At 46.6% G+C, this 24,771-nt stretch overlaps 2 protein-coding genes across 2 annotated transcripts; both read left to right on the top strand.

Annotated features, from left to right (window-relative positions):
* The first annotated feature begins 477 nt into the window (after positions 1 to 477).
* On the top strand, positions 478 to 11,642 carry BPIFA3 (BPI fold containing family A member 3). The gene is made up of 7 exons (XM_074317344.2): positions 478 to 601; positions 5,991 to 6,141; positions 7,953 to 8,060; positions 8,715 to 8,864; positions 10,344 to 10,428; positions 10,873 to 10,977; positions 11,469 to 11,642. The coding sequence occupies exons 1-7, from the start codon at positions 478 to 480 to the stop codon at positions 11,640 to 11,642; spliced, it is 897 nt and encodes a 298-aa protein (XP_074173445.1).
* A 6,111-nt stretch (positions 11,643 to 17,753) lies between these two features.
* BPIFA1 (BPI fold containing family A member 1) lies at positions 17,754 to 24,454 on the top strand. The gene is made up of 9 exons (XM_074317925.2): positions 17,754 to 17,809; positions 19,369 to 19,513; positions 19,660 to 19,783; positions 21,268 to 21,375; positions 21,697 to 21,846; positions 22,701 to 22,785; positions 23,317 to 23,380; positions 23,725 to 23,800; positions 24,255 to 24,454. The coding sequence occupies exons 2-8, from the start codon at positions 19,384 to 19,386 to the stop codon at positions 23,763 to 23,765; spliced, it is 702 nt and encodes a 233-aa protein (XP_074174026.2). The 5' UTR covers positions 17,754 to 17,809; positions 19,369 to 19,383; the 3' UTR covers positions 23,766 to 23,800; positions 24,255 to 24,454.
* The last annotated feature ends 317 nt before the right edge of the window (positions 24,455 to 24,771 follow it).

Genomic DNA, 24,771 nt, shown 5'->3' with positions numbered 1-24,771 from the left:
TCACCCAACAAACATTCACTAGCACTTAGTTTCTGGCAAACAAGCATTGTAGTAGGCTTTGAGGATGATCTTGCCCTTAAGAAAGTCCTCGTCCAATTGGAGAGCCTGGGATTAGCCATCCTCACCCATTCATTCCTTCATTCATTCATTCACTGAAGAGTCACCAACATCTAGCCTGTGCTGGGTCTTGGAGAGGATTCCTGATCGATGACACAACAGTGGGCTCTATTGGGCATCTCCAAGCAACAAGGCCTCCTGCTGGAGCCCTGGTCTCCCCCAGGGTTCCACCTGCTGCCTTCATCATGTGAGCAGCTTCCAAAGCCCATCACAACACCGAACCACAGCATGCTGGGCGTAACTCTCGTGTCATCTTCCTATAGAAAACCATGAGTCCATCCATCCCACAGGCCACCCCCACAGCCATCTGCCTGGATTCTGTCTGACTCTTCTTGACAACCGCAAGTCCCAGAACCCAAGATGCATCCACTCTGGAGGCTCCTGGTCCTCCTCAGCTTGCTTTTCTTGTCCTTGGACCTGCACAAGCAGCCCTGGCCTGGCCTGACCAAGGCCCACACGGACAGCAAGTCCACCCTGGCAAGAAGTAAGTTAAGCCCATGCTCTGCCCGCTGTCACCAGGGGTGTGTGAAAGGCATCATCTGTGCCTCACTACTGACTTGCTGGGTGACCTCGGGTCAATCACTTACTCACTTCCTTTTTTCTTAGACCTCAAGTACAGACAATCAAGGTTCAGTTGATCATACACCAATTTATAGCACATCATCATTATCAAGAATCATGACAATGCCCCTCTTTTATTTGATTTTATGTTATGTTCCTTGTTCTCATTCCATTCCCCTCCTCTTGGAAGGCCCTGCACTACAGTGTGTTTAATATATGTGTTTAAATAAGCCCATATCCTTGTAAATCAAAATATGCAGTGCTTTGATTTACATAAATGGTATTGCCATATAGATCTCATTGTTTGGGGCTGGTTTCACTGGACACTATGCTATTGACATCTGGGTCTTCAGACTGGTGCAGAGAAGTCCATGAGATTTCATCTACTTCATCACCACTTGGCCATTTCCCTAGGGATGGATGCTTCAATTGACTATAACTCCCTCCCCTCCTCCATTATAAACTACACTGAGGTGAACATCCGTGCATGTGTCCCTGTTAGGACCTATGAGAGAATTTCTCTGGGATATAGCTACCTAGAGGGGAGATGGCTGGGCCCTAGGACAGATGCAAACTCAATTTAATTAAAGACTGCCAGATTGCACTCTAGAATGCCTGCACCAGTCTGCAATCAATAACTGCACTAGTAATAAACAAGCATATCTGTTTGCCCATGTTTCCCAAAACTGGAGGGTATCCGTTTGTCTCAGTCTATTTGGGCTGCCATAGCAAGATTCCACTGACTAGGTGGCTTAAATAATAGATATTTTCTCACAATTCTGGAGGCCGGAAGTCCAAGATCAAGGTGCCCACAAGGTTGGTTTCTGGTGAAACCCCTCTTCTTACAGGTGACCACCTTCTGGCTGGTGTCCTAACAACCGCCTTTCCTCTCTATGTGCACACAGACAGGATGCACTCTGGAGGCTCTCTTCTTCTAAGGACACCAGTCCCATTGGATTAGGGCCCCACCCTTATTATTTTATTCAACCTTAATTGCCTCCTTCAAGGCTCTTTCTCCAAATACAATCACATTGGAGGTTACGGTTTCAATATATTAATTGCGGGTTGGGGGCACAATGTAGTACATGACACTATCTTTGTAATTTTTGCCAATCCGATGTGCAGTTGAGTGATATCTAATGGTTTTAGCTTGACTTTATCTGGTTAGTGGGAAGTTTGAGCATCTCATAATGATTTTGTCAACCATTTCGACTTTTTTGAATTCACTGCTTTTGTTTTTTGTACATTTTATTACTTGCTTTCCTTGTTTATCTGTTATTGTTGTTTTGTCCTCTTTGATTTGAGGAGATGTTAATTTATTCTTGACATTAGTCCCTTGTCAGATGTAAACATTGCTAACATTTCTCCCAAACTGTCATCTATCGACATTGTTGGTAGGTCCTTCAGGGAACACGAATATTTTCAAACTCACCAGATTGCAACTTATGGTTCGTATTTGATCAATCTTAAGCCTTGTCCTTACCCCAGACTGCTTTTTTTTTTGTAACATGCAGAATTTTAATCCATTTGGAGGCCATCGTTATGTACGTTTACGTATATAAGTTAGAGATCAGCCTCACTTCTCCCCATATAATGAGTCTGTTTTTTCACTCCATTCTACTAAATTATCAAGTTCCCTAACATATGGATTCCCTTTTGAGCTCTGTATTCTGTGCCTGTGTAACTGTTTCTGTATCGATAGCATATTTTAAATACGACATCTTTGTAGAATGCGGTTTAGCTGATAGACCTTTATTCTTCCAAATGAAATTTTAGAGTATGTTGAGTTCCTAAAAAAAAAAAAATCTGGAAATTTGATTGGGATTACACTGCATTTGTTTGTTAAAGAGAATTAAGATTTTTGCAGTGTTAGGTCACCCAATCACAAACTTAGTACATCTTTCAATTTATTCAAATTTTACTTTATATCACTTAATAGACTTTTAAAGCCCTATAACTGTTTTAGCATGCTTTGTCAAATTCCTAGAGAATTTATAGTTTTTGTTGTCATAGTAAATATTACCTAATTTCCTATTATATTCTCTACGTGGTATTGGTGGTGAAAATGAGAGGAAAGCTGTTGATTTTTTAAAATTAATCTGCTATCCAAAAGTCTTACTGACCTCTTATTAGTTCTAATAGTTTGTCTTATTTATTCTTTTGGATTTTCTACCTGGAGATTACATCAGCTGCAAATAGTAACTGTTTTATCTCTTCTCCTCTAAACGTTACACTTCTTGTGCCTTTTTCATATCTGGCAGTATAGCAAAGGTTTCTGATAGGAAGGGGAATGTCTCTAGAATTCTCAGCTGTGCAAGATATTTTCTGTAGGTTTTTGGAATATAGTTTTTATCACATTGAGGAAGTCCCTTTATATCCCTAGTTTTCTGAATTTTTCTTAATAATAAATCAGCATTGGTCTTTAACAAATGTTTTTTTGCTTCTAAAAATTAATCTATTTTTTTCTTCTAATGTGGCAAATTCTATTAGTAGATTATCTGATGTTGAACCTATCCTAACATTTCTGGAATAAATAAGATTTTTAATAATGTACATTTTATATTGTACTATAATGATATATTTATAAAGCACTATTTTATAATGTGTTTATAATGTATCGTACTAAATATATATTTTATATATATATCGTACTAAAATATATATTTTATAATATAATCTGATATTTTTTATAATGTACTATTAGCTATTAGATTTGTTAGCTAATGATTTATTTAGGACTTTAGCAAAGTTTTCATACATAAAATTGATGTGTAACTTTCTTTCCTCATACTGCTCTTGAAGCCAGGCAAGTTGTCCTAGCCTCGTAAAACAAATTTGGCATCTTCTTTTTCTATTTTCTTTTATAATTCCCTCATCATAAAAGTTTGGTAAAACTCTTCCATAAAACCATCTAGACCAAAAACTTTTGGGGAGGGCTGGCCCGGTGGCACAGGCGGTTAGAGCTCAATGCTCCTAACTCCAAAGGCTGATGGTTCGATTCCCACATGGGCCAGTGGGCTCTCAACCACAAGGTTGCCGGTTCAACTCCTCGAGTCCCACAAGGGATGGTGGGCTCCGCCCCCTGCAACTAGCAACGGCAACTGGACCTGGAGCTGAGCTGCGCCTTCCACAACTAAGACTGAAAGGACAACAACTTGACTTGGAAAAAAGTCCTGGAAGTACACACTCTTCCCCAATAAAGTCCTGTTCCCCTTCACCAATTAAAAAAAATATATGAAATAGAAACTCCAATGGGGGAGAATATTTTAAAAAAACAACTTTTGGGGAATGAAATCTTCAATTACTATTTCTATATCAAATGCTTTTAGATAATCAATGTTTCTCATTTTCCCTCATCACAACTTGTCATTTAGTTTATCAAATACATTGATGTGCAGTTGTGGGTCCAGGTATCCTCAACTGTACAATGAGTGCAGTCAGAGTGCTATTTCGTGGGGCTGCTTTTGAGTCTTAAATGAAGGAAAATATGTACAAAGTGCTTTTTCCAACTGTGAATATCACTACAACCATCTCTCATGTATCAGGGTGTTTAGCCACAAGTAACAGAAAACCCAACTCAAGCTATTTCACGTAATTGAAAGTCATAGGTAGGGCAAGCTCCAGGTTTGAATCAATCAGCAGCTCAAAGCTGCCATTCAGAATTACATTCTGCCCATATTTTAGCTCTGCTATCATCACGGTTTTATCCTCAGCCTGCTGATTCCCATTATGGTAGGAAAACGGTAGCCAGTAGCCATTGAGCTATAAGCTGTCTTGCTCCTTTCCAGTAGAAGAAAGACAAAGAAACCTTCTCAAACATGAAATATAAGATCTTCTCTTTAGTCTGACAGGACCAACTTGAATCACATGCCAACTTTGAACCTGAAAGAGTCACCATGCAATAATAGCTCAAATACTCAACAGCTTCATGTGGAATTGGAGAGAGTGCCAGAATCAAAAGAGGGTTCAGATGGGAACGATAGGGTGGGTGAATGAAAGGAAGGGTGGGAGGATGGATGGATGAATGGATGAGTGGGTGAAATGGATGATGGATAGATGGATGGAAGGTTGGATGGATAGATGGATGAATGGATATTGGACAGATGGATAGGTGGATGGATGTATGAATTAATAGATGAAAGGGTGGATGGATGGATGGATATTGGATAGACAGATAGATGGAGAATGGATGAATGAATGAATGGATGGATGGATAGATAGATGGATGGATGGCTATCGGACTGTCGACTACTAATGTCTGCTGCTCACAAATAGCCAAGTGCTACTCTTACCATTAATCAAGAGTTACTAAGAGTTCTAGACATACTTATAGTTTCACTCTATCTTTGAAAATATGTGGTTAATGTATGTATGTCTTTCCTACGAGACAGAAAACTGGTTTGTGTCTTCAGTGCCCAGAACAGGGCCTGACACCCACGAGATATTCAATATTCTTTGGATAAATGCTTTCAATATTCTTCACGAGAATTCTATCAGCTTGGTATGAATACTGCCCCTATTATATAGATGAGGATACCAAGACTGAGGAGGTGACAAAGCTAGGATTTGAACCTAGATCTGTGACTCCAGACACACTTTCTTGTTTGCAGGCAGCAGAAGCATGGGGTACTTTAAAGGGGTCTGGGAGCTGGCCCTGGAGGAAGGAGGGCGAGGTGTAACATGATCTCTGCTGGCCTGCAGTAACCCATACTTCTCAGTGCAAGTCTTGACCATAGAAAGGGTCGAGTCAGTAAAATAAATGTGCCCTGTGGTGAGCTCTGAGGTTTGTCAGAACTGGGCCCCCATCCTGGGCAGGAGAATCTGAAGCCAAGCGAAGCAGGAATTAAGCATGTCCATGGCTTTTAAAATTCCCTTCCCTTTTGAAATTCATTCTTTTCTTCTGGGAGCTCTACTCAGTCCTGCAGTTTATTTCTGGGCACGGAGTGAGAGGACTTACATTTATTCTTTCCTTATTTTCCCACCTATTTTAATCTTCAACCAACATTTATTGTAACCTATATCCTGTATGTTAGACTCTACGCCCCAGACTCAGAGATACAGCACTGGGGGAACTTTCAACCATAATATCTCCTTAGAACAGCTATTACCTGCCAGACCCTCTGCAGGAATGTCACATCACCACTGTAGAGCGTAATTTCAGGTGAAGAATATGGATCTCAGTGTTGAGGGTAGAGTTTGAATGCACCAAGCATTCAGCAAGAGGTGGATGAAGCAGCCGATAACCTAGGCCTCCTGACTCCAAATCCCCACTGTCGCCATGACATGATGCAATGTCCCCGGTCCATTTCTAGTTATTGCACAGGGCCTCTTGAAGCATAACATAGAGGACCAAATCCAGAACATCCGCCTCCTGGACAGCATGAATGCCTCGGGGCAGGTGGCCCCATGGATGGTAGGCTGGCTAATCAGCGGCATGAACCTCCAGCAGCAGCAAGAAGGCAGGTGAGACCCCGAACCCCATCCCTGGCCCTGGGATTCTTTCTAGAGCTCTGGGTCAGAGAGCAGAGCTGGGGAATGAAGGTGCAAGGCCTGGGCAGGGGGAAGGAAGGAAGATTGGAAGGAGGAGATGTGAGGCCCAATACAAGGGGTGGTTTGGGGAGGCAACATAACAGAGTAATTAAAAGTGAAGGCTTGGGAGTAAGAGCTTCTTCATTTAAATGCTGGCACTGCCACCAACCTTGGGGAAATTGCCGGACCATGCTGGCCTGATATATAACATGAGTACCAAGAGCACAGCCTGGATAACCATCTGCAGTGCCAAAGGAACCCAGGACGAGAGGCACACATTTGAATCCCTCCCTCTTGTTTGAGGGCTGTGTGACTCTGGGCACAGCATTTGAGCTGTCTAAGCTTCAAGCTTGAGTCCTCATCAGTAAAATGGGCATAGTAATTGTCCCTGCCTCCGGAGTGGTTGGGAACTTTCTCTGCTGCACATAGAGGATGCGTAGCCATCGGTAGCTATGATCAACCTCACAGAACTGGGCCTGTCCTGCTCACCTTGATTTCCACTCCCTGCTCTTGACGGATGTAGCCTTCTCCAGCTTCCCAGTCTCAAAGCTACTCAACCACACCACCATTATTCCAGCTGGTTGTGCCCTAGGGCTCCCTTCTCTCTGACTCGAATCCCCCGTTCTCCCCATTTTAATGAACACTGATGCTCACCAGCAGGGTATCCCTTGGTGGGTGCAGCCACAATCACCTCCCTTCATTCATGCCTTAAACAACAGTTACAACTATTCATTGAGTACCTAGTATGTACCAGGACCTGGGCGGGGTACTGGGAATACAGCTGTAAACAAGACATACTGTCTTTTGGAATCTTAAGCCTAGTTAGTGAGCTAGACCACGAAAGTAAATAACTAATTTCATGAAGACAAATCTGTCAAGGTAAAGGGTAAGAGTGAGGGGACTGATCAGATCAGGAGGACCTTTCTAAAGAGGTAGCCCTTAGGTAGAAACTTGAACGAAGAAGTGAGGGCCATGGGAAGCAGTGAGTGGAAAGGCCCTGAGGTAGGAAAGAGATTGGTGTGTTTGAGGAAGAGAAAAAGTCCTGTGTGGCTGGGTGAGCAAGGTGGCAGGTGGGGCCAGACCCTGCAGTTCTAAGGGGCCAGAGTATAGAGTTTGGATATTATTCCGAGAGCAGTAAGAAACCAGGGGAGAGTGCTGAGTGAGAGGGGAGCTAGGCCCCTCTGGCTGCCACCTGGAGAACCATCGATAGAGACACCAAGACCATTGCTGGGAGCCCAGAGAAGCTAGAGCATCTCTAGACAGAAAGTGATGGCGACCTGGATCCGGTGAAAATGGTGGAGCTGGTGGGAAGTGGCCAAACTCAGGATACATTTTGCAAGCAGAGTCAACAACATGATTTGCTGATGGGTTGAATGGCGGAGGGGGGCGGTGAAGGATGGAGAGAAATCAAAGACAGCCCTGGGGTTTGGGCCTGGGCACCGAGGCAGATGGTGGGGCTATCTACTGAACAGGAGAGGCTTGGTGTGAGAACAGGTCAGGGTCTGGGTCTGCTGTCGGCTGTGGGTTACACAAATCAGGTGTGTGGAACTGTTAGGGACACTCAGGTACAGCTTGCAGCCCAGGGCTCCTGCAGGTCGTTCTTGCCTTCAGAGCATCTATGAAAGGCTCTGACTCCAACCCACGGCCAAGCCCTCTTTATAGGGGAGCTAGCCTTGTTTGTCAGCCTGAGGCCTTGACGTCTGAGGTCCCTCACCCCTCTGCCCCTCTGCTCTTTCCTTGTGTAGCATCAACATCACCAACATTCAGCTGGATGATGGCGGAATCCAGATATCTTCCCATAAGGAGTGGTTCTTGGCACACATCTCACTTGAATTTGACATTGACTTGAGCCTGTGAGTCCTACAGAAGTGAGGTCTGAGAGGGGCTCTTCCTCCTCACTGGGAACCTGGCAGCTGGGGGTGAATTTGGCAACCTGGAGAACCCAGATCGTTCTGACGCCAACCTGATTTCAAATCCTCGTTTCCGAATTCACTCGCTATGTGAACTTGGTAAAGTCACTTACATCACTGAGCCTTGGTTCCTTCAGCTAAAATGTGAATGGCAATGATTGATCAGTGGAGGCAGGTCATTTGCTCATTTCAACCCCTGTGAGCTCACTACAGTTATTTAAAAAAGAGAAATGCTGCGTCTTATCACCCTTCCCTTCTCTTGTTCAAACTATCCTCAACATCCACTGCCCCCCAAGGAAAGAGAGGCTGCAGCTAAAAGGCAAAAATATTAAAAATAAGATGAATTCTCAACGTTTGAATTTGTAAAGGACCCTAATCTGGTCTATTTCAAGGATTTTCAGAAGCCACTCTGGCTCAGAGCAGTTTTCTCCTTAATCGCTGACTGCAGGCAACACTGGGCTGGTTTGTTGAAAGGTCTCAGAGTGTGGACATTGCTGTCCACACGGGGAGCCACTCTTCACACTGGCCGCTTCCACCTCCTACCTCTCTCTGTCTCCTGCCCTTTCCCCTCCTTCGCCTCTCTCTCATCCCCAGAAGGCTCTTCAATAACAAGATCGCAAAGACACATGCACGCATGAACCTTGCTGTGGAGTCCTGGCTGGAGAAAGACGAGTTCTGCCGGAGGGATCTGGTGATAGGCACTTGCCTCGTGGAGCCCAGCAGCATCCACACGACGGTCCTCACTGAGTAAGGTCCCAGCTGCCCCTTCCTGCCCTGCCCTCGCTGTGACTACATGTCTCCACCTCCTCCTGGAGGAGCTCCAAAGAGATCTCACCTTTTCCCCAGGATCTGCTCCTCCTCCTGCATCCCTTCCCAGTGATGGCCCTGCCACCCTCCCAGAAACCAGACTCTTCCTCCTCCTCACTTCCCGCAGCCCATCTTCACTGGCTCCCATCAGTGACTTCCTGGAAGCCCCCGCTTGCTCCCTTCTCTTCATCCCCACAACCACTTTCCGGGCTTATGGTCCACTTCCTGGACCATTGAGGGAGCCTCCTCCAGCTTTCCCTGACTGAACCTCACCTCCTTTACTCCATTCTCCTCCTGCAGCAGAATTAACTTTCTAGCGCGGGAATCTAGTCATGTCCCCCAGCCCCTGCTCCGAATCTCCCAATGGTTCTCTCTCGCTCTAGATGAAGAGCGAATTCCTGGATGTCACTCAAGGTCCTACTTCCCCTCTCCCCTGCCCGACTCTGCAGCCCTTTGCCCTGTAGTCTCTGAAGGATCCACCTCTCCATCAACACACCGTGCGTTTTACACCACTGTGCCTTTGCATATGTGGCTCCTTTTGCCTGGCATGCCCTTCCCTTCTTCTCTAAGCTCCTCCTCATCACTCATTCATTCAACAAACATTTACTGGGAACTTGCTAGGTGCTAGGCACAGCATGCTTCACGCTAGAGATACAGTAGTGAACAAGAGAGAAAAAAATAGAGCTAAATGAAGATCTAGACTCTGGCTGACCAAGTCTGTCAACTCCAACAGACTGTGGATTGATTTGTGTCTGATTTCTCTCAGTAATTCCAGAACGCTGAAAGCAACTAAGACCTCAGTGGATGTCCATTTATTTATTCATCAGATGTTCACTGGGTGCCTCAATCTTGCCAGACATTCACGGAGAAGACAGTGCAGGGGAAAGACTGGATTCTGGAGCTCTGCTGACCTGGTTCTAATCTAATCAGCGCTTAGTAACTAGCTGTGTGACCTTGGGCAAATCACACCACTCTCTAAATTGCTCCTTTGACTACTGCTGACAATAATACCTCTTACTGTGTTTCCCTGAAAATAAGTCCTAGCCAGACAATCAGCTCTAATTTGTCTTTTGGAGCAAAAATTAATATAAGACCTGGTATTATATTGTATTATATTACATTATGTTATATTATATTATATAAGACCTGGTATATTATACTATTATATTATATTATATTATATTATATTATATTATATTATATTGAAGACCCAGTCTTATATTATAGTAAAATAAGACCAGGTCTTATATTAATTTTTGTTCCAAAAGACGCATTAGAGCTGATGGTCCGACAAGGTCTTATTTTCAGGGAAACACGGTATATAGGGCTGGCTGAGGATTAAATGACTGTGTGAGGTGTGCTCAACACATAGCACCTAGCCTGTATTTATTTGTTCCGTATATCTACCTTCCTTTCTAGAGATATCTCACCAAATATGAAACATTTTCTCCACAATTTTAGAGAAAACCTGGGAAAAGTTATCCCACACCTGTTAGAAAGTCAGGTAAGTTTGAGAAAAATATTTTTGCCTTGGGCATCCTTTAGTCTGAGGGTCAGGGCATATATATTGGCCATTTAGCAAAGAGTTTCAAACTTTGGGCTTTAGAACTTGAAAGATTTCAATGAAAATTTTCAGTTTTGCCATCTACTGGCTGTGTGTCCTTAGGCAAGTGACTTAGACCGCTGGCACCTCGGTTTTTCCATCTGTAGCATGGAACCCATCACGATCCCTATTTCATGGAGATGTCATGAGGATTCAGGGAGGTAAAATATGGAAGTGTTGTGTGTGGCCCCTAGCATGCAGTTGGTGCTCAGTACAAGAAAGCTAAACCACTCTTGCCATGATTCCGTACGGAAATCCAGTGGTGTCTAAGTTTCCAGCCACAGGCCCTGTAGTTTCCTTTTCCCAGCCCCTGATCTGACCTTTCTCTCCGTGCTTGTGGTCCAGGTATGTCCTCTGATCAGTGAAATCCTCAGGCAGCTGGATGTGAAACTGTTGAAAAGCCTCATGGGTGAGTGTCTGCATCCATCCACGAAGGAGGACTCGGGAAGGGCAAATGGCTGGAAGAGGCCCCCTGACTGGGGCTCCCAGTGAGGCCTGCATGTGTTCTGAGAACACTTAGAAGTGACCACATTATGATGACCTTTACTGTCCCCCAAGAGCGCTGGGGCAGCAGAGAGCACCCCTATAAGCAGGCTGGGCCCCGCCACGTCACCCAAACCTCCAGGTTACCAGAGACTGTAGCTTCTCCCAAGATCTCCACTCAGACCTTTGGGGAGCACTGGCCCCACCCCAAGTCTGAGACCACCCCAATCTAATTGCAGATAAACAGATACAGTCCCCACCTTCATGGAGCTCACAGTCTAGTGAATAGAAGGCAACAAGAAGCGAATACTTAGGTATCATTTGGAAAGAGCGGTAGTGTGACCGCTCTGGGCATGGGCCCTCGTTCAGCATGAATGGTTGAGAATCCCCTTCAGTGCAAACCTGGGGGTTGGAGGGAGAGGCATACTGGTGACGGACGCTGCCACCTCTCCTTACAGGGCAAGCTGCTGCTCATGAACTCGGCCAACTGTGAGTCCAGCCAACCCTTGAGGGTCTTCCAGCTGCCTGCTGACGATCAGAAGGAGATTCCACATCTGGGGACCTTAAGTCTCTCTCAGAGCATGGTTTCTTTCTACTGTCCCGAAAACCTATACCACAGGCCCTCTGGATGACCCGTCCTCCTCCATAACTAATTCTAGCTCTGAAGGGTACAGAGGGCTCCCTGCCTGGGCTCTGAGTTTGGGTTCCTGATGTCAAGCCTGATGAAAGCCCATCCTGAGATGAAATATACCCAGACACACCAGAGAAAACACTTTTCCTGGATTTTGCAGCCAGACACCTATCCATAGAGATGTGCTCATCAACGTAGGGGGGTCCTATGGAGATTTCCCATTCCCTCATTCATTTAACCCACATTTATTGAATACATGCTATGTGTCAAGCACTTTTCTGAGCTCCAGGAGAATATAGAGAAAGGGCAACAAAGTGGAAAAGCCCAAATGTTGGCTTCAAACCAAGCTGAGTTCAAATTCAATTCAGCCCAATGAGAAGTTCCATGAGGGTGTGGACCATGTGCATCAGGTGACACTGTCCCCTCAGCCCACAGCATAGGGCTGGCACAGAGTTCGAGCTCAGCTAATATCTGAGGTTTAATGAGTGGATGAATCCTGGTCTTATGACTCACTAGCTGTGTTTGGGACCAGGCACTTTACCCCTTGACCTTTCCCAGCTGCAAAATGGGAATAGAAAGCTTACAAGATGTGGAGTAACTGGAGCCTTCGCACGGCTGATGGGAGGGAAGTTGTGTCACCACTTGATAAAAGTGAGTAAAAGCATCTCCTAACGTGCCACATACGCCTGCCTTATGACCCAGCAATTCCACTACTAGGTGTATGCACAACAGAAATACGTGCATATGGGCACCACGAGACGTGGACAAGACTGCTCATAGCAGCAGTGGTCATAATGGCCCCAAAGTGAAAACTCCCGAAATGCCCATCAAAAGAATGGATAAATAGAAGGTCTTGTTGGGACAGTCACCCAGCGGAATGCTCTAGAGTAACGAAAATGAACTACAACTACACACAACCACATAGATGAATCTCACACCACTAACAACGCCAGACACAAAAGAGCTCATGTTGCGTCTCCCATTTATATGAAGCTCAAAACAGCAAAACTAAACTATGCTGTTAGAGGTCAAGATGCTGGTTATTCCTGGGGAGCGGGTTAGTGACTGGGAGGGGTACGAGGGGGGCAATGTTCTGGTTCTGGATCTGGATGCTGGTTCTGGGGAGGATGTTTAGTTTGTGAAAATTCATTGAGCTATTCACTTCTGAGCATTTTTCTTAGGTATGTTATACTTGAACAAAAAATTTTTAAATAAAAAATGTTTACCATGCAGGAAAACCACTTGCAATATGTTTAGCGTATGCTAAGTCCATGGGGTATGCTTATTAAATGTCACTTAACTCATTGTTAATTATTTGATTAATGACTATTCAATTCTTAACTATTAATTCCTGCCCTCCTCCACCCCAGGTTAGAGAGAGCCTACTGAGAAATCAGTGGGAAATAACACACATATTAGTAATAGTAGCACACACGTTAAGCCCTTGGCATGTGCCAAACTTGGTGCTCAATGCTCACATGCAGCAGCTCATCAAATCCTCACAGCAACTCCATGAAGTACAGAACTGCTATCCTGTTTTACCCATGAGGACACGGAGGCCCAGAGAGAGAAAGCTACTTGCCCAAGGTCACACAGCAACCTTGGAAATGACCAAGTTGACTGCACTCAGGAAGATAGATGCACACACTTGACCACCCTCCCTTCAGTCTTTCCTCCCTTCCTTCTAACACCCCTCACTACTCCAACACACACACACACACACACACACACACACACACACACACACACAGAGGGGAAAATGATGAAATATGTGTTCAGCTGGATTGAAAAACTCAAACAAGGAAGTGTCAACAGCTCAGAGCGGAGAACAGGGCGAGAGAGGCTCATGTCTCCATCTTTCAATTCAGACTACCTAATCCGGTATCCTTTTCTGGGGATTTGCAACCCTACACGCCCATGTTCACATGGATGATTCCCCCTGACGGCATTGAGGTTATGGGGTTTTTCCTGCTCATGGCTCAAAGAGTAAACACAGGAGGGCTGGCCCCATCCTCCAGAGAGGTCGCCTGGTCCCTTGGGGAAGGCAGCTTTTGTCTGTCTTCCCCCAGACTCCTCCGGGTGGCTCAGGGACCTCCTTCCTCAAGGGGCCTCCTCAGGTTTCTCTCGTTTTCATTTTAAGGTTCATGGAGCCGTGGACTCATCGTTTTCTCCTGGGAGATCTTGTTGTTGACTGGACCCCTATTATGACACTGGGGACCTGGGTGGGAGGTAATTTAAGCAGAAATTCAGCCCCAAATGCTCAGAAGCTTGCTCCAGACCCTGCCTGTCTATCCCTTGTAACTTCCATGCCCTTCTGTTAGAAGGCATCTGATTCTGCCAGGTGTTGGGAGGCAAGCTACATTTATTTCCCCATTTAACTCTCTCCACAGCCCTAGGAGGTAGGTGCAGTCAACTCCATTTTATAGGTGAGGGAACTGAGTCTGGGAGAGAGGGAAGCATCTTGCCCAGAGTCGTCGGCTGAGCCAGGTTTGAAACGCAGGGCTGTCTGATTTCTCAGGAATGGGAAGCCTGCAGAGGACGTGAGCAGGCACTTTCTGAACTGAAGATTCTGTGACGTCAACTTGCTCTTGAAGTTAAGGGCACTGAAGCCAGACAGCCCCAGACGACAGTCTTGACTTCACCTCTTCCTAGCTGAGATGAACCTGGCCAGGTGACTGTCCTTCCTGCGCGTCAGTGTCCCCACAGTGTTGTTGGAAGTGGTATAAAGTTCTAATGGCTCATAAAAAGCTTTCATTAGTAGTAGCTGTAAATGTAGGCGGGAAGATTAATCTCCAAGGTAAGTGGGACTTAGGTTAAGCAAACTCTGCTTTAAAAAAATATATTTTCTCATCGAAGCTGGGGAGCCTAGCTCTCTGTGAACCCTTTTTGCCCTCTGCCCCTCAACAAAACCACTGGGGTTTCCAAGACCATCTGAAGATCCCCCCTCAAATCCAGCGCCCTCTTGATCTTGCTCCCAGGGAACAGAACCAATGTCCCACTCCTGGGTTCTGGAGAATAAACCTTGCATAAGTCAGAGTCTCTTGGAAAAATTAACTCTGTCACTTAAGAATGGATCTCTTGATTCACAGAACACCGCCCATAAAGGTTCCCAACCACAATCACAATCAGATGCTGAGGGAGGAAAGGGCGCCACCCACAGTTTCTGAGAAACATGGTTGGAAGGCCTTCACATCACCAATGTGTAAAACACTGTCTTGGAATATTAGTGGTGTGTCCTTTTGCATTTCCTGATGCCCCATGACCTTTGCCCTACTCGGGGCATGGGGTCATGCAGCACCTGTGGCTTCAAGGAAAGGTTTTTGAGTTTCCAACGCCAGGGTCTTTGACAAAACTGTGGTGACAGAGAACAGATCAGCACTCGCCCGTGGGTGTGGGAGGGTGTGGCTCTAAAAGGGCAGCAGGGAGGGGTTTGGGGAGCCATCCCGATTATTAGGGTGCTAACCTAAACCTGTAGGCGCGTTAACATTCATTGCACTACACACCTAAAGATAAAAGGCCCATTTTACTGTGGGATAATTAAAAAAAAAATTAAGTCTGGGTTTTTCAATTTGAAAACTTGGGGCACAGGGGACGTCAAGAATAGCACATACAAGCATATACTGAACTGAAGCAAGGTTTCCTGCCCCAAGACTAGAAAATTCCCTTCCCCATGTTGGGTTGGTAGAGTGTGAGAGTCCAAGAGAAATTGAGGAGAACATAGTTCTGGTGGGTTCTCGAAAGTGTCTCATTCCTTTGTTATTCTCCATGCAAAACTTGGCATGGGAGGAGGGACGACAGAAACCAAGGAGATGCGCAGGATTCAAGAACAGAGGGCATCTGTGCCCTTTTGAGCCAGGAGAGATGAGAAGACCCCAGGGAAGGAAGGTGACTGGAGGGTTTAGGTGGGTCCAGGCAGATGGGCTGGGGTAGCGCCTCCTGGTCCTGCCTGAGGCCCAAGGAATCGAGAAACAGCAGAACAATCTGGGCTGTCTTAACAAGGGAGTAAGAAGTAACTGTTACATCCAAAGGGGCCTTTCGACAGGAGGGACACACAGAGTCTCAGCAGTCAGGGGCCAGATGGCATGCGGATGTCTCTGTATTTCCAGTCAAAACCGGGACAGGACAGCTTCCTCCGGATGCCAGGGCACAAACGAAGACCCTGGAACAGCAATAAAACCCCAGGGGCAATGGGCAAGTTTCTGTTACCCAGCAAAGGGCACTTGAAATGGTATTATAACTAAACTATAGATACATTAGAAAGAAAAATGTGTAGACACATGAGTTTATGAACTAAGATTCATACCAGCTCCCGGGCATGATTCCTGTGAGGGAGAGATTACAATGCGACAATTGAGGAAAAGTGAAGTTCACGGGATTGGAGTGACTTTCCCAGAGTCACAGGATTTGAACCAGGGCAATCTGTGCCCCAATTCACTCTGGCTTCAAACCAAAGGCTGTTAGCTCTCCGGTAACTAGCTACACAAATTTCAATCAGTTCTTTGACTTATCTGCCCCAGTTTTCCCACAAAGATAGTAACAACCTGACCCAACCCATGAGAGCTGAACTGACATAACAAAAACTAGGACCCCTACCCCTTTGAGAGTGACTGACAACATACAAGCTCTGGGAAAAGTCTAGCAAGTGCTTGAATGGATAATTGAGTTCAAAGCCACCGCCCTGACCCCTTGGAGGCAACAGCCGGACTCTCACAGAAAGTGGAAGCAGTCCCAGGGCAGGCCTCGCATGAGGGAAGGCAGCGTGGCTCACAGACTACTGGAACAACAAGACACAGCGATGAGTTCTGACTCCACTCCTTGCTGGCTGTGTGTCCCTGGGAAGTAGTCACCCTCTCTGAACCTTGGCCCCCTTATCTGACATTTGAGGGACAATACCAACAACTCCTGATGAAGATTAGGTTCAAATATGGATAGCACCTGGCATGTAGTAGGTGCTCAAGAAATGTGCATTTCCTCTTTTGCTCTCTGTGTCTTATAAGGTGCTAAGTTTTGCAAGGCAAGAGCTGCTCTCACTGGTCTAAGACCTTAATCTCTCCATGCCTCAGTTTTTTCATTTATAAAATAGATTCCCAAGGCCCAAGTGGTGGGGACAAATGCCTTATTTACTTTACTTGGGGAAAGGAAGAAGAAAGGGTAAAGAAAGAAACCAGAATGTCACAGCATCCCTCGGGCTTGGAAACCTGGAAAGACTTTTCTAGGATATAAAAGTGAAATTTCATGACAGCATGAAATTTACAGATGTAGAAAAGCAAAACAGTCAGTGAGTATTCAGCCAAGTAATTCAGAAAAAGGACTGGAGTGTGAATGCCTCAGCCCCATTATGCAGCTCTAGATGTGCCAACTAGAGCTCAGAGCCTCAGTTTCCTCCTTGTAAAATGGGGCTACTCATTCCTACATCACACAGGGCTGTGCGGATTCATGAGATGCTGCATGTGAAAAACAATGGCAGGTCTAGCATACAGCAAGGGCTTGGCAAGTGTTAGCTGCGGGCACCGTTTTTATTGTTATTATTATGTACTGAGTTGAGCTCTCTGTGTCTTTGGGCACTTGTCCCCACTAGGCCTCAGTTTCCTCCTGTGCAAGGGAGGAACAGCAACCCCTCCCAGGTTCTGGTGAGACTATATAGCCCCTAGCACATGACTGTCCTGCAATAGGGGCTCAGAAAATGGGAGACCCCAGATATAGGGAAATCAAAGGCAGTTTGACTCTTTTTGATATTTTGGGAACAAGAATTGGACTAGAAATGGAAAAGGGCACAGATAGGAGACTGAGGTCCCATCCTGGCCTCCAGGTGGCTCCCTCTTCTGGTGTTCCAATTTTGATCTTTTAGGCCACCTTGGAGCATGGGTCCCTAGTCTCAGCCCTGCTCATGAAACCATGAAATCTTGAGTAACATCCTCATCTCAAGTTTTCCTCTGTTTAACTTGTCAATTAAATGGCTTAACTGTCTTACCTACTAATGCAATGGGCAATTATTTACTTTGGAGAGCCCTGAAAGATACCATCAGATTGCAGAATTCTGAATTTTCTAGAAGCCATCATCCGATTGCATCCTTCCTCATTCTCACTCTATAAAAGAGGCTGCATTCTCGACAGAAGCAAGCAGGAGTGGAGAACCAGAACAGCCACCAGAACCTCCGAGAAGCCCAGGTAAGATCTGCCTGTTCTGCTCTGACTCTGCGGCCCTGGGTGGCAGCGGTGGCAGGCTCCTCACTGTGGGGCGGGCACTGGCTGACTGCACTTAGGGTCACTCACTGGGTGCCTTCCGAGAGAAACAGGGCTGGCTATTTTCAGAGGCATGGGGATGGCCATTCACTCTGCTTCCCTAAGAGACCAAGAACATCAGTGTAGAAATATTTCAGTGTAGAAATGGGAATGTAATGGTGATGGGATGCATGTGGCTGCAGGTGAATGCTGCTGAAATTCCACACTGGGCTTCTTTCATGTGCGTGCTCTTCATCCCCTAAACCAAAGTCTCCATGGCACAAGTTTCACCCTGAGGGTGCCATTGTGGATTCAGACCATCATCCACAATCCTCCTAAAATCCTCCCAGTTTTGTACATTTTGATGCATTGTTCTGGGACTAGGGTCCTTAGCTGCTACTGGATTCATAAAAGGTCTGTTTCCCAAGAGATTCCCAAGGCCCAATCCCCGGGCAGGTCACAACTGTCTCATTGGTCCCCAAATCCCTTTTGATTCCAGTTGGTCTTAACAATGATGTTGCTTTGACTGAATCAACCAGTTGACAAAATTTCACCCCAATAGCCAGGTGTCTCCAAAGTGTAGGTACCAACCCCAGGTTTGGACACCTTTGCCAGTTGCCATATAGGCCTATGAGAGGGTGGTGATATCTGGGAGGGGACTGGTGCAAAAGGCAGCTAAGGATTCCTCCAGAAGTTCATCCAGGTCAGCTTGAGGATAAAGAGAAAGGTGGAGAAAAAATATGCATGTGTGTGCGCCCATTTGCATGTAGGGTGAGGGGCGGGTTCAGAGATCTATCTCGAACCACAGCTCTGCCATCAATTTGCTGTGTGACCTTTAAAAAGTTACTACCCTTCTACCCTTCTCTGGTCCCCTGATTCTCCTTATGCAATGAGGGCTTTGAATGGCTCGGGATTTCCCCATCACTGGTCTGGATGAGATGGTGGCTATGGCCATGTGACCTCTGATAGTCTGTGACTTCAAGGGCTTCCACAAACCCTCACAAGCTAGCCCCGGACCAAAAGACTTAACGGGGATGGTGGGCAAGTCGTCCAGGTCCTTAGCCACTAACGTGTTTAAGCCTTTTCTTTACTTTGTCTGAAGAGCAGGAACTAGGAGCAATGATGCAAGCCATTGCAAGCCAGGCCGATTAGAGTAAATCTGATGGTCACTTAATTTAAACAGCCAGACCTCTGGGTCAGACAGACCTGGCTTTAAATCTTATTCCCCTATGTACTTGTAATCTTGGGGAAAACTACCTAATCTCACTAGACCCCCGTTTCCTCACCTGAGCAATGCAGATGATAAAGGCCCACATCTTAGGATGTGGTTCAGATGAAATCAGTTACCGAGTGTGGAGTGCTCAGCCTGATGCCTGGCCCAAAGGAAATGCTGAGTAGTGTTAGCTATTGCTATGCACTTCCTGGTGTTCTGGGGTCCGGGGGCAGGTGGTGGATGAATTCCTCTCTGATATCCATGCCACGTTGAGCCTGCCATTTGTCTACAGATACCAAGACAGAAGATGTTTCACATTGGGGGCCTCATTGTCTTCTGTGGGCTGCTGGCCCAGACCACGGCCCAGGACCAGACCCCGTCCGTGACTCCAGCCGTAGCCCAGGATTCCAAAGGTCTTCTTGGAAGCTTGAAGAGTGGTAAGTGAGAGTCTGTGACACCCTCTTTCAGGTGTGTGTGTGTCTCCAACCATCCCGGGACGGGGGACAGGGATGAATGGGGAAGAGAGGCTGAGGATCTGGAATTGTCATGTCTGACCCCTGAGGACCTCTATATCCATTTCCAGCTCTCGGCAATGGCCTGGTCTCTGAGGATGTGTTAAACTCTATCAAAGAACTTCCGCTCGTGAACTTACTGCAGAATCAATCAAGCCTGTTTGGGAACCTGCCTTCTTTCCTGAACATTGTTGAGTAAGTCCTAAAGTAGGGCCTTGATCCCCCAGAGAACCTCCACTGGAGATCTGTCTGCCCCAGGCAGTGTCCCTGAAGGAGAGAGAGGGGTGGTCTGAACGTGAGGCCAGGACTCTGTCTGAGACCCTTCTCACAGTCTGGCAGGAAACACCAGCCCTCTTGAAACCAGCAATTGCCCCCCAGTCCTGAGTCCCCAGAATCAGCTATAATCCTCACAACAGCCCTGTGAGGTTGACTTAATAATCCCCAGTTTGCAGTTGGAAAAACAAGCACAGAAAGATGCCTGGGCTCACACAACTAGACTGAGGCAGAGTGAAGGATCTAACTCTAATTTACCTAAGTCCAAAGTCAAGGTTTTCCCCCCATCCGTGGCAATTTTGTCCTCCTCATCTGTGGAATCCCTTAGAATGCAGGCGACCTTTGATGTAAGCAAGAAAGTGTAAACTACTCTCCTCGATTACACCACCAACGTATGTCCATGGAATGATCTAATATGATATTTCCCATTAGAGAGCTCTCTAAGCAAAGAGCAATAATGGAAAGTTTGATGCAGGCAAAGCCTGGGTCCTTGATAGGGCTGGATCAAAGTCATTTCCAAGATTCTTACCTGCCCAGGTGCTTGCCCCTGACTTGAAGACAGACAGATAGCCTTGACTTTGATTTCCAAATGCACCATGTACTTGCTGGGTGACCTGGGACTGGGCACTCAGCCCGTCTGGGTTTCTCAGTCCCACTCAGTTTCTCTATCTGTAAAATGAAGATTATGGTACCCACAGAGAAAAACTGTTGGAAGATCTGAAAAACTGTTGGGAGACCTGGCACAGTGACTGGCTCAGAGAAGAGGCTTACTTCCATCCTCTCTCCATTCTCCCTTACTTTCTGCTCCTTAGTCTCCATGATAAACATTGTTGATTGACCTGCCATTGAAGGTCATGGCAGGATAAGTGATTCCTACCCATAAATGTTTGTGAGAAACTTACTCCACTTGTCCATACATCATCCACTCATCCACTTACCCATCCATCCATTCATCCATCCTTCCTTCTACCTGACCACTTACCCTTCTATGAACCCACTCACGTATTCATCTACTCACCTGCTCATCAATCCACAAAGTCAACCAATGTGGTATAATAGCCCATTTCTTTGTAAGGCTCTGAGCTGACATACAGAATATAAATACAATCCAGACACAGAATGCAAACAAAATGCATACATAGCCTCTATCCTGGAATACCTCATAGAGTTAAGTTGAGGAGAGGGCCATGAGTGTGTCAGGATCTGGCCAGGTGCCGAGGTTGGGAAAGACTGATGTACAACTCAGAACCCACATGGTTTTTGCTGCAAGACCCCCCTCCTGTCTCTTCCATCCCACCTCAAGGGTAGCTCCACCTCTGGGATGGGTTCGATTGGGTTAAATGTAGTTTCTAGGTTTAGGTTTAGAAGAGCTAATGTTTCTCCCTTCAATGTTGCTTCCTGGGCAGTTTAGAAATCATTGATGCTCGACTGATGGAATTCGGCATTGTGCCGAGCCCTGATGGCCGTCGTCTTTATGCCACATTCCCTCTGAACCTGGTCTTCAATATGAAACTGTGAGTGGATCCCAAGGGGGGATGGGAGGATGGCTCACCAAAGGAAACCCTGATGACTATGGGTAGCCAAAAAGAGCCTATTGGAGTCTAACAGATATGAGCCTCCAAGTTCAATTCATTTGCCGCTATACTGAATGACCTGGGGACACTTGGAAAATTCACTTGACCTCTTTGGGGCTTGGTTTCCCCTCCTGGGAAATGAGGTGAGTACAGCTGTGGGCAAGACGGGATGAGGTGAGGTTGGTATTTCTGGCAAAGAGAAAAACCTCCTTTACCTTGGAATGTGGTGGGCCCAGATGCAGCAGACTCTCTCCTTTGCAGGCCCCTGATCGGAAATCTGCTTGAGGTGAATATGGATCTAAACATCACTGCAGAAATCATGGCTGTAACAGATGACGCAGGGAAGGCCCGCCTGGTCGTTGGTGACTGCAGTCACTCCCCTGGCGGCCTGAAAATCACCCTGCTCAATGGGTGAGACCAGAGGGGTGACTTCTCCTGCCCAGAGACAATAGGATGGGATGAAGGATGGATGGTTGAGAAGACGGAACAATGGGAGAATGGATGAGGGGGAGGATGGAAAGGTGGGAAGATGGGTGGATGGATGGATGGATGGATAAATGGCTGGGCAAATAGTTACTTATTCCTTCTTAAATTGGGCTGACCAACTTTAAGCTGAATTAGGCAATAAGAAATCTGACTTTAAGTCCCATCTACCAGAGAGGTATGGGGAGAGATGGAGGGCTTCCAGTGTGAACTTGGGCAATCCTTCCCCAACTTGAGTCTCAACTTACTCAGCTAACTATAACATGTCGCTGCATTTGGGGTTATTGATTGAATCCATTAAGATAATAGGTGTGAATGTGCTTTGTCCCCGTACGGGGTAAAATAGCTATGGAGACTACCTGGGTTACTTATTTCAGTTACTGGTCTCTAGGGATACTGAGTCATGCATAATAAACAGAACTTGTTCCCATCATGCCTCACATTTACTGAACACATGTATTGTGATTCACGTGTATCATCTCATTGAATCCTCATGACAACTACACACTAAGCACTGTTCATTCATTTATGGATTGTACAAAGTCTCACAGAATATCTGCTGTACACGGGAACTGTGTGTCTATTCTCCATGTACCTCCTGTGTGCACTGCTATGCAGGTGTCACTCCCTTTGGATAGGCCCCTTTGTATTTGCCTGCATGTGGGTGTGGATGGACAAGGCCTAGTTTCAGCTACTTAGTTCTGAGACTGTGATGGGCCCAGTGGCCCCCCTGAAGGCCCCCCCCCAGGCCTCTGTACCACCCCATGGCTTTTCTCTTTCAGAAAAGCCTTCCGCTTCACTCAAGCCTTTCTGAACTCCTTGACCGGTATCTTCTCTAGTGTCCTTCCTGCACTGGTGCAGAGCCAGGTAAGTAGGTAAAAGTGGGGGCTACTGGACCTTGGGCCTTAGAGCTTCTCATGCTGAAAGAGACCACTGGGGTGAGCTTTTCTGAGCCCCATGGTTTGATAAGTAAATTCCATCCATATCTGTCCATTGATCCATCTCTCCATGTTTCTTTTTCCATCCTTCAAAATGCTTTGATTGGTTACTACTTTGGGCCAGGCCCTGTGTGTGTCCACCCTACAGCTGAAATGGATTAGCCTTGCCCAGAGAAGCTCCGAGTGCACCCCCACTGCGGCTGCAGATAAGCACTGTGCCAGCCTATACTTGGGTGCTAACCAGAAACTCACCCCTCCAAGAGCAGTCTACTCTACTTCCACCCTATACCATATGGCCCACCCTATACCATCACCTGTGGGGTGGTATACAATCAAACACTCCCAGACCCAGAAAAATGATAGAAAATTGCCCCAGATAATGCACCCAAGGCTGATGCTGCTCCAAGGGTCTCCCTACAGGTGCCACTTTGCCTAACTCCTCTCTCTGCCCCTGCGTCAGGTGTGCCCTCTGGTCAATACGCTGCTTGGGCAGTTGGACATCACCCTGGCGCATAACCTTGCCAGTAAGTACCCGTTTCCGAGCCCGCTCTCCTCCTCTGCAGAATCAGAGCTCTGTCCCTGCACACCATGGGACAGCTGGATCCCTCCAGCCTTACCTCACCCCATTTCAGGTTTCTTTTTGCCTTGAATTATCCAGACAATGTTGAGGTATAGACCCTGTCTCCTCCCATCACCCCCGACACTGAGAACAGCTGGGCTGATGGATGGGAGGAGGCATTGCCCCTGCCAAGCCCTGCCTGAACTTGGTTGAATTTCCAGGCCTTGCGGAGAACGTGGGGTATCCCCAAACTCCTTCACATTGAGACTATCACTCAGGTCTGTGGTGGATGTTTTTTTAATTTTCCAGATAAACTAATCCAAAAGTCAGACGTTGTCATCACGGTCTAAGCCTTCCAGGAAGGGACCTGTCCTCTGCTGAGTTGGTCAGTGCTTGGGGGCTGCTGTTCTTCTCCTGCTACAGGGGAGGAGGGGGCTTGGGACAGTGACATCCAAAGAGACACAGGTGGCACTGCAACAGTCCCAAATAGAAACACATGGTCAGGGACACACACACACACACACACACACACACACACACACACAAATGCCCAACACATGGTCACTCAGGCAGACATACAGAGACATGCACACTCACGCACATACACACATGTGCACACCAGCAAACTCACACAATCATCCATGGATACACAGACACACGTTCACTGAAAACACATGCACAAGGAGCCCCTGTCCCCCAGCCTATGTCTGAGACAAGGCTCATCGCCCAGGGCCTCAGCCTCCTTCCCTCCCTCTGGAGGGTGGGTCTGATTATGTGCCATTACCAATAAGAGTCAGTGACCTCAAGTCTCCATTCTTATTGGGGTCTTCTCCCAACAGAACCATTTCCTGCTGCTCAATCCACCCCCTTCCCAGCTTCTGAGGACTCCCAGAAGGCTGCCCATGTTCTGGACAATGACACAGCCATTGTTTGGGGACCAGAGCAGCCTTCTCTCCAAGGAAACTGCTCCCGCTCCTTTCCCACCAGGCCTGTGTTACGCTCCGTGTTCCTCACCAAATAAAATTGCTCTTTCTCTGCACAGTGGCCTTGTCATTCTTCACCATCACTTGAGGACTCATAGCTTGGAAAGAGTCCTGGCCTGGGTGGTTGGAGCCATAGAACAGAGTTTGGACCTTATATCAGAGACTTTAATGGTCTTTAGCAGGACAAAGAGATGTGTCGATTAGTGTGGATTTCAGAGTGACTACTCTGGGTCCTTAGGACTGGTGGACAGGAGGTTGGGGGTAGATGTAACACATCAGGCAGAGATGATGACACACAGGTTAATACACAAGAAGTAAAAATGACAGACTTGAGAGACGTCCAGGAGGTGGACCTGGAACAGTGTAGGTGAGG

The sequence above is a fragment of the Rhinolophus sinicus genome, chromosome 13 (assembly GCF_057876585.1).
Source record: "Rhinolophus sinicus isolate RSI-liver-muscle chromosome 13, RSI-T2T, whole genome shotgun sequence".
NCBI classification, from domain to species: domain Eukaryota; kingdom Metazoa; phylum Chordata; class Mammalia; order Chiroptera; family Rhinolophidae; genus Rhinolophus; species Rhinolophus sinicus.
Note: the sequence above shows the minus strand (reverse complement) of the source record. Positions and strands in the feature narration are given on the sequence as shown.

What these genes read in the sequence shown, in the direction of transcription:
- BPIFA3 (XM_074317344.2), top strand. Translation starts at nt 478, where the DNA reads ATGCATCCACTCTGGAGGCTCCTGGTCCTCCTCAGCTTGCTTTTCTTG. An exon ending in CAGCAGCAGCAAGAAGGCAG is followed by an intron (nt 6,142 to 7,952) that starts GTGAGACCCCGA and finishes TTCCTTGTGTAG; the next exon opens with CATCAACATCACCAACATTC. An exon ending in CACACCTGTTAGAAAGTCAG is followed by an intron (nt 10,429 to 10,872) that starts GTAAGTTTGAGA and finishes CTTGTGGTCCAG; the next exon opens with GTATGTCCTCTGATCAGTGA.
- BPIFA1 (XM_074317925.2), top strand. Translation starts at nt 19,384, where the DNA reads ATGTTTCACATTGGGGGCCTCATTGTCTTCTGTGGGCTGCTGGCCCAG. An exon ending in TCTTGGAAGCTTGAAGAGTG is followed by an intron (nt 19,514 to 19,659) that starts GTAAGTGAGAGT and finishes ATCCATTTCCAG; the next exon opens with CTCTCGGCAATGGCCTGGTC. An exon ending in CTGGTCTTCAATATGAAACT is followed by an intron (nt 21,376 to 21,696) that starts GTGAGTGGATCC and finishes TCTCCTTTGCAG; the next exon opens with GCCCCTGATCGGAAATCTGC.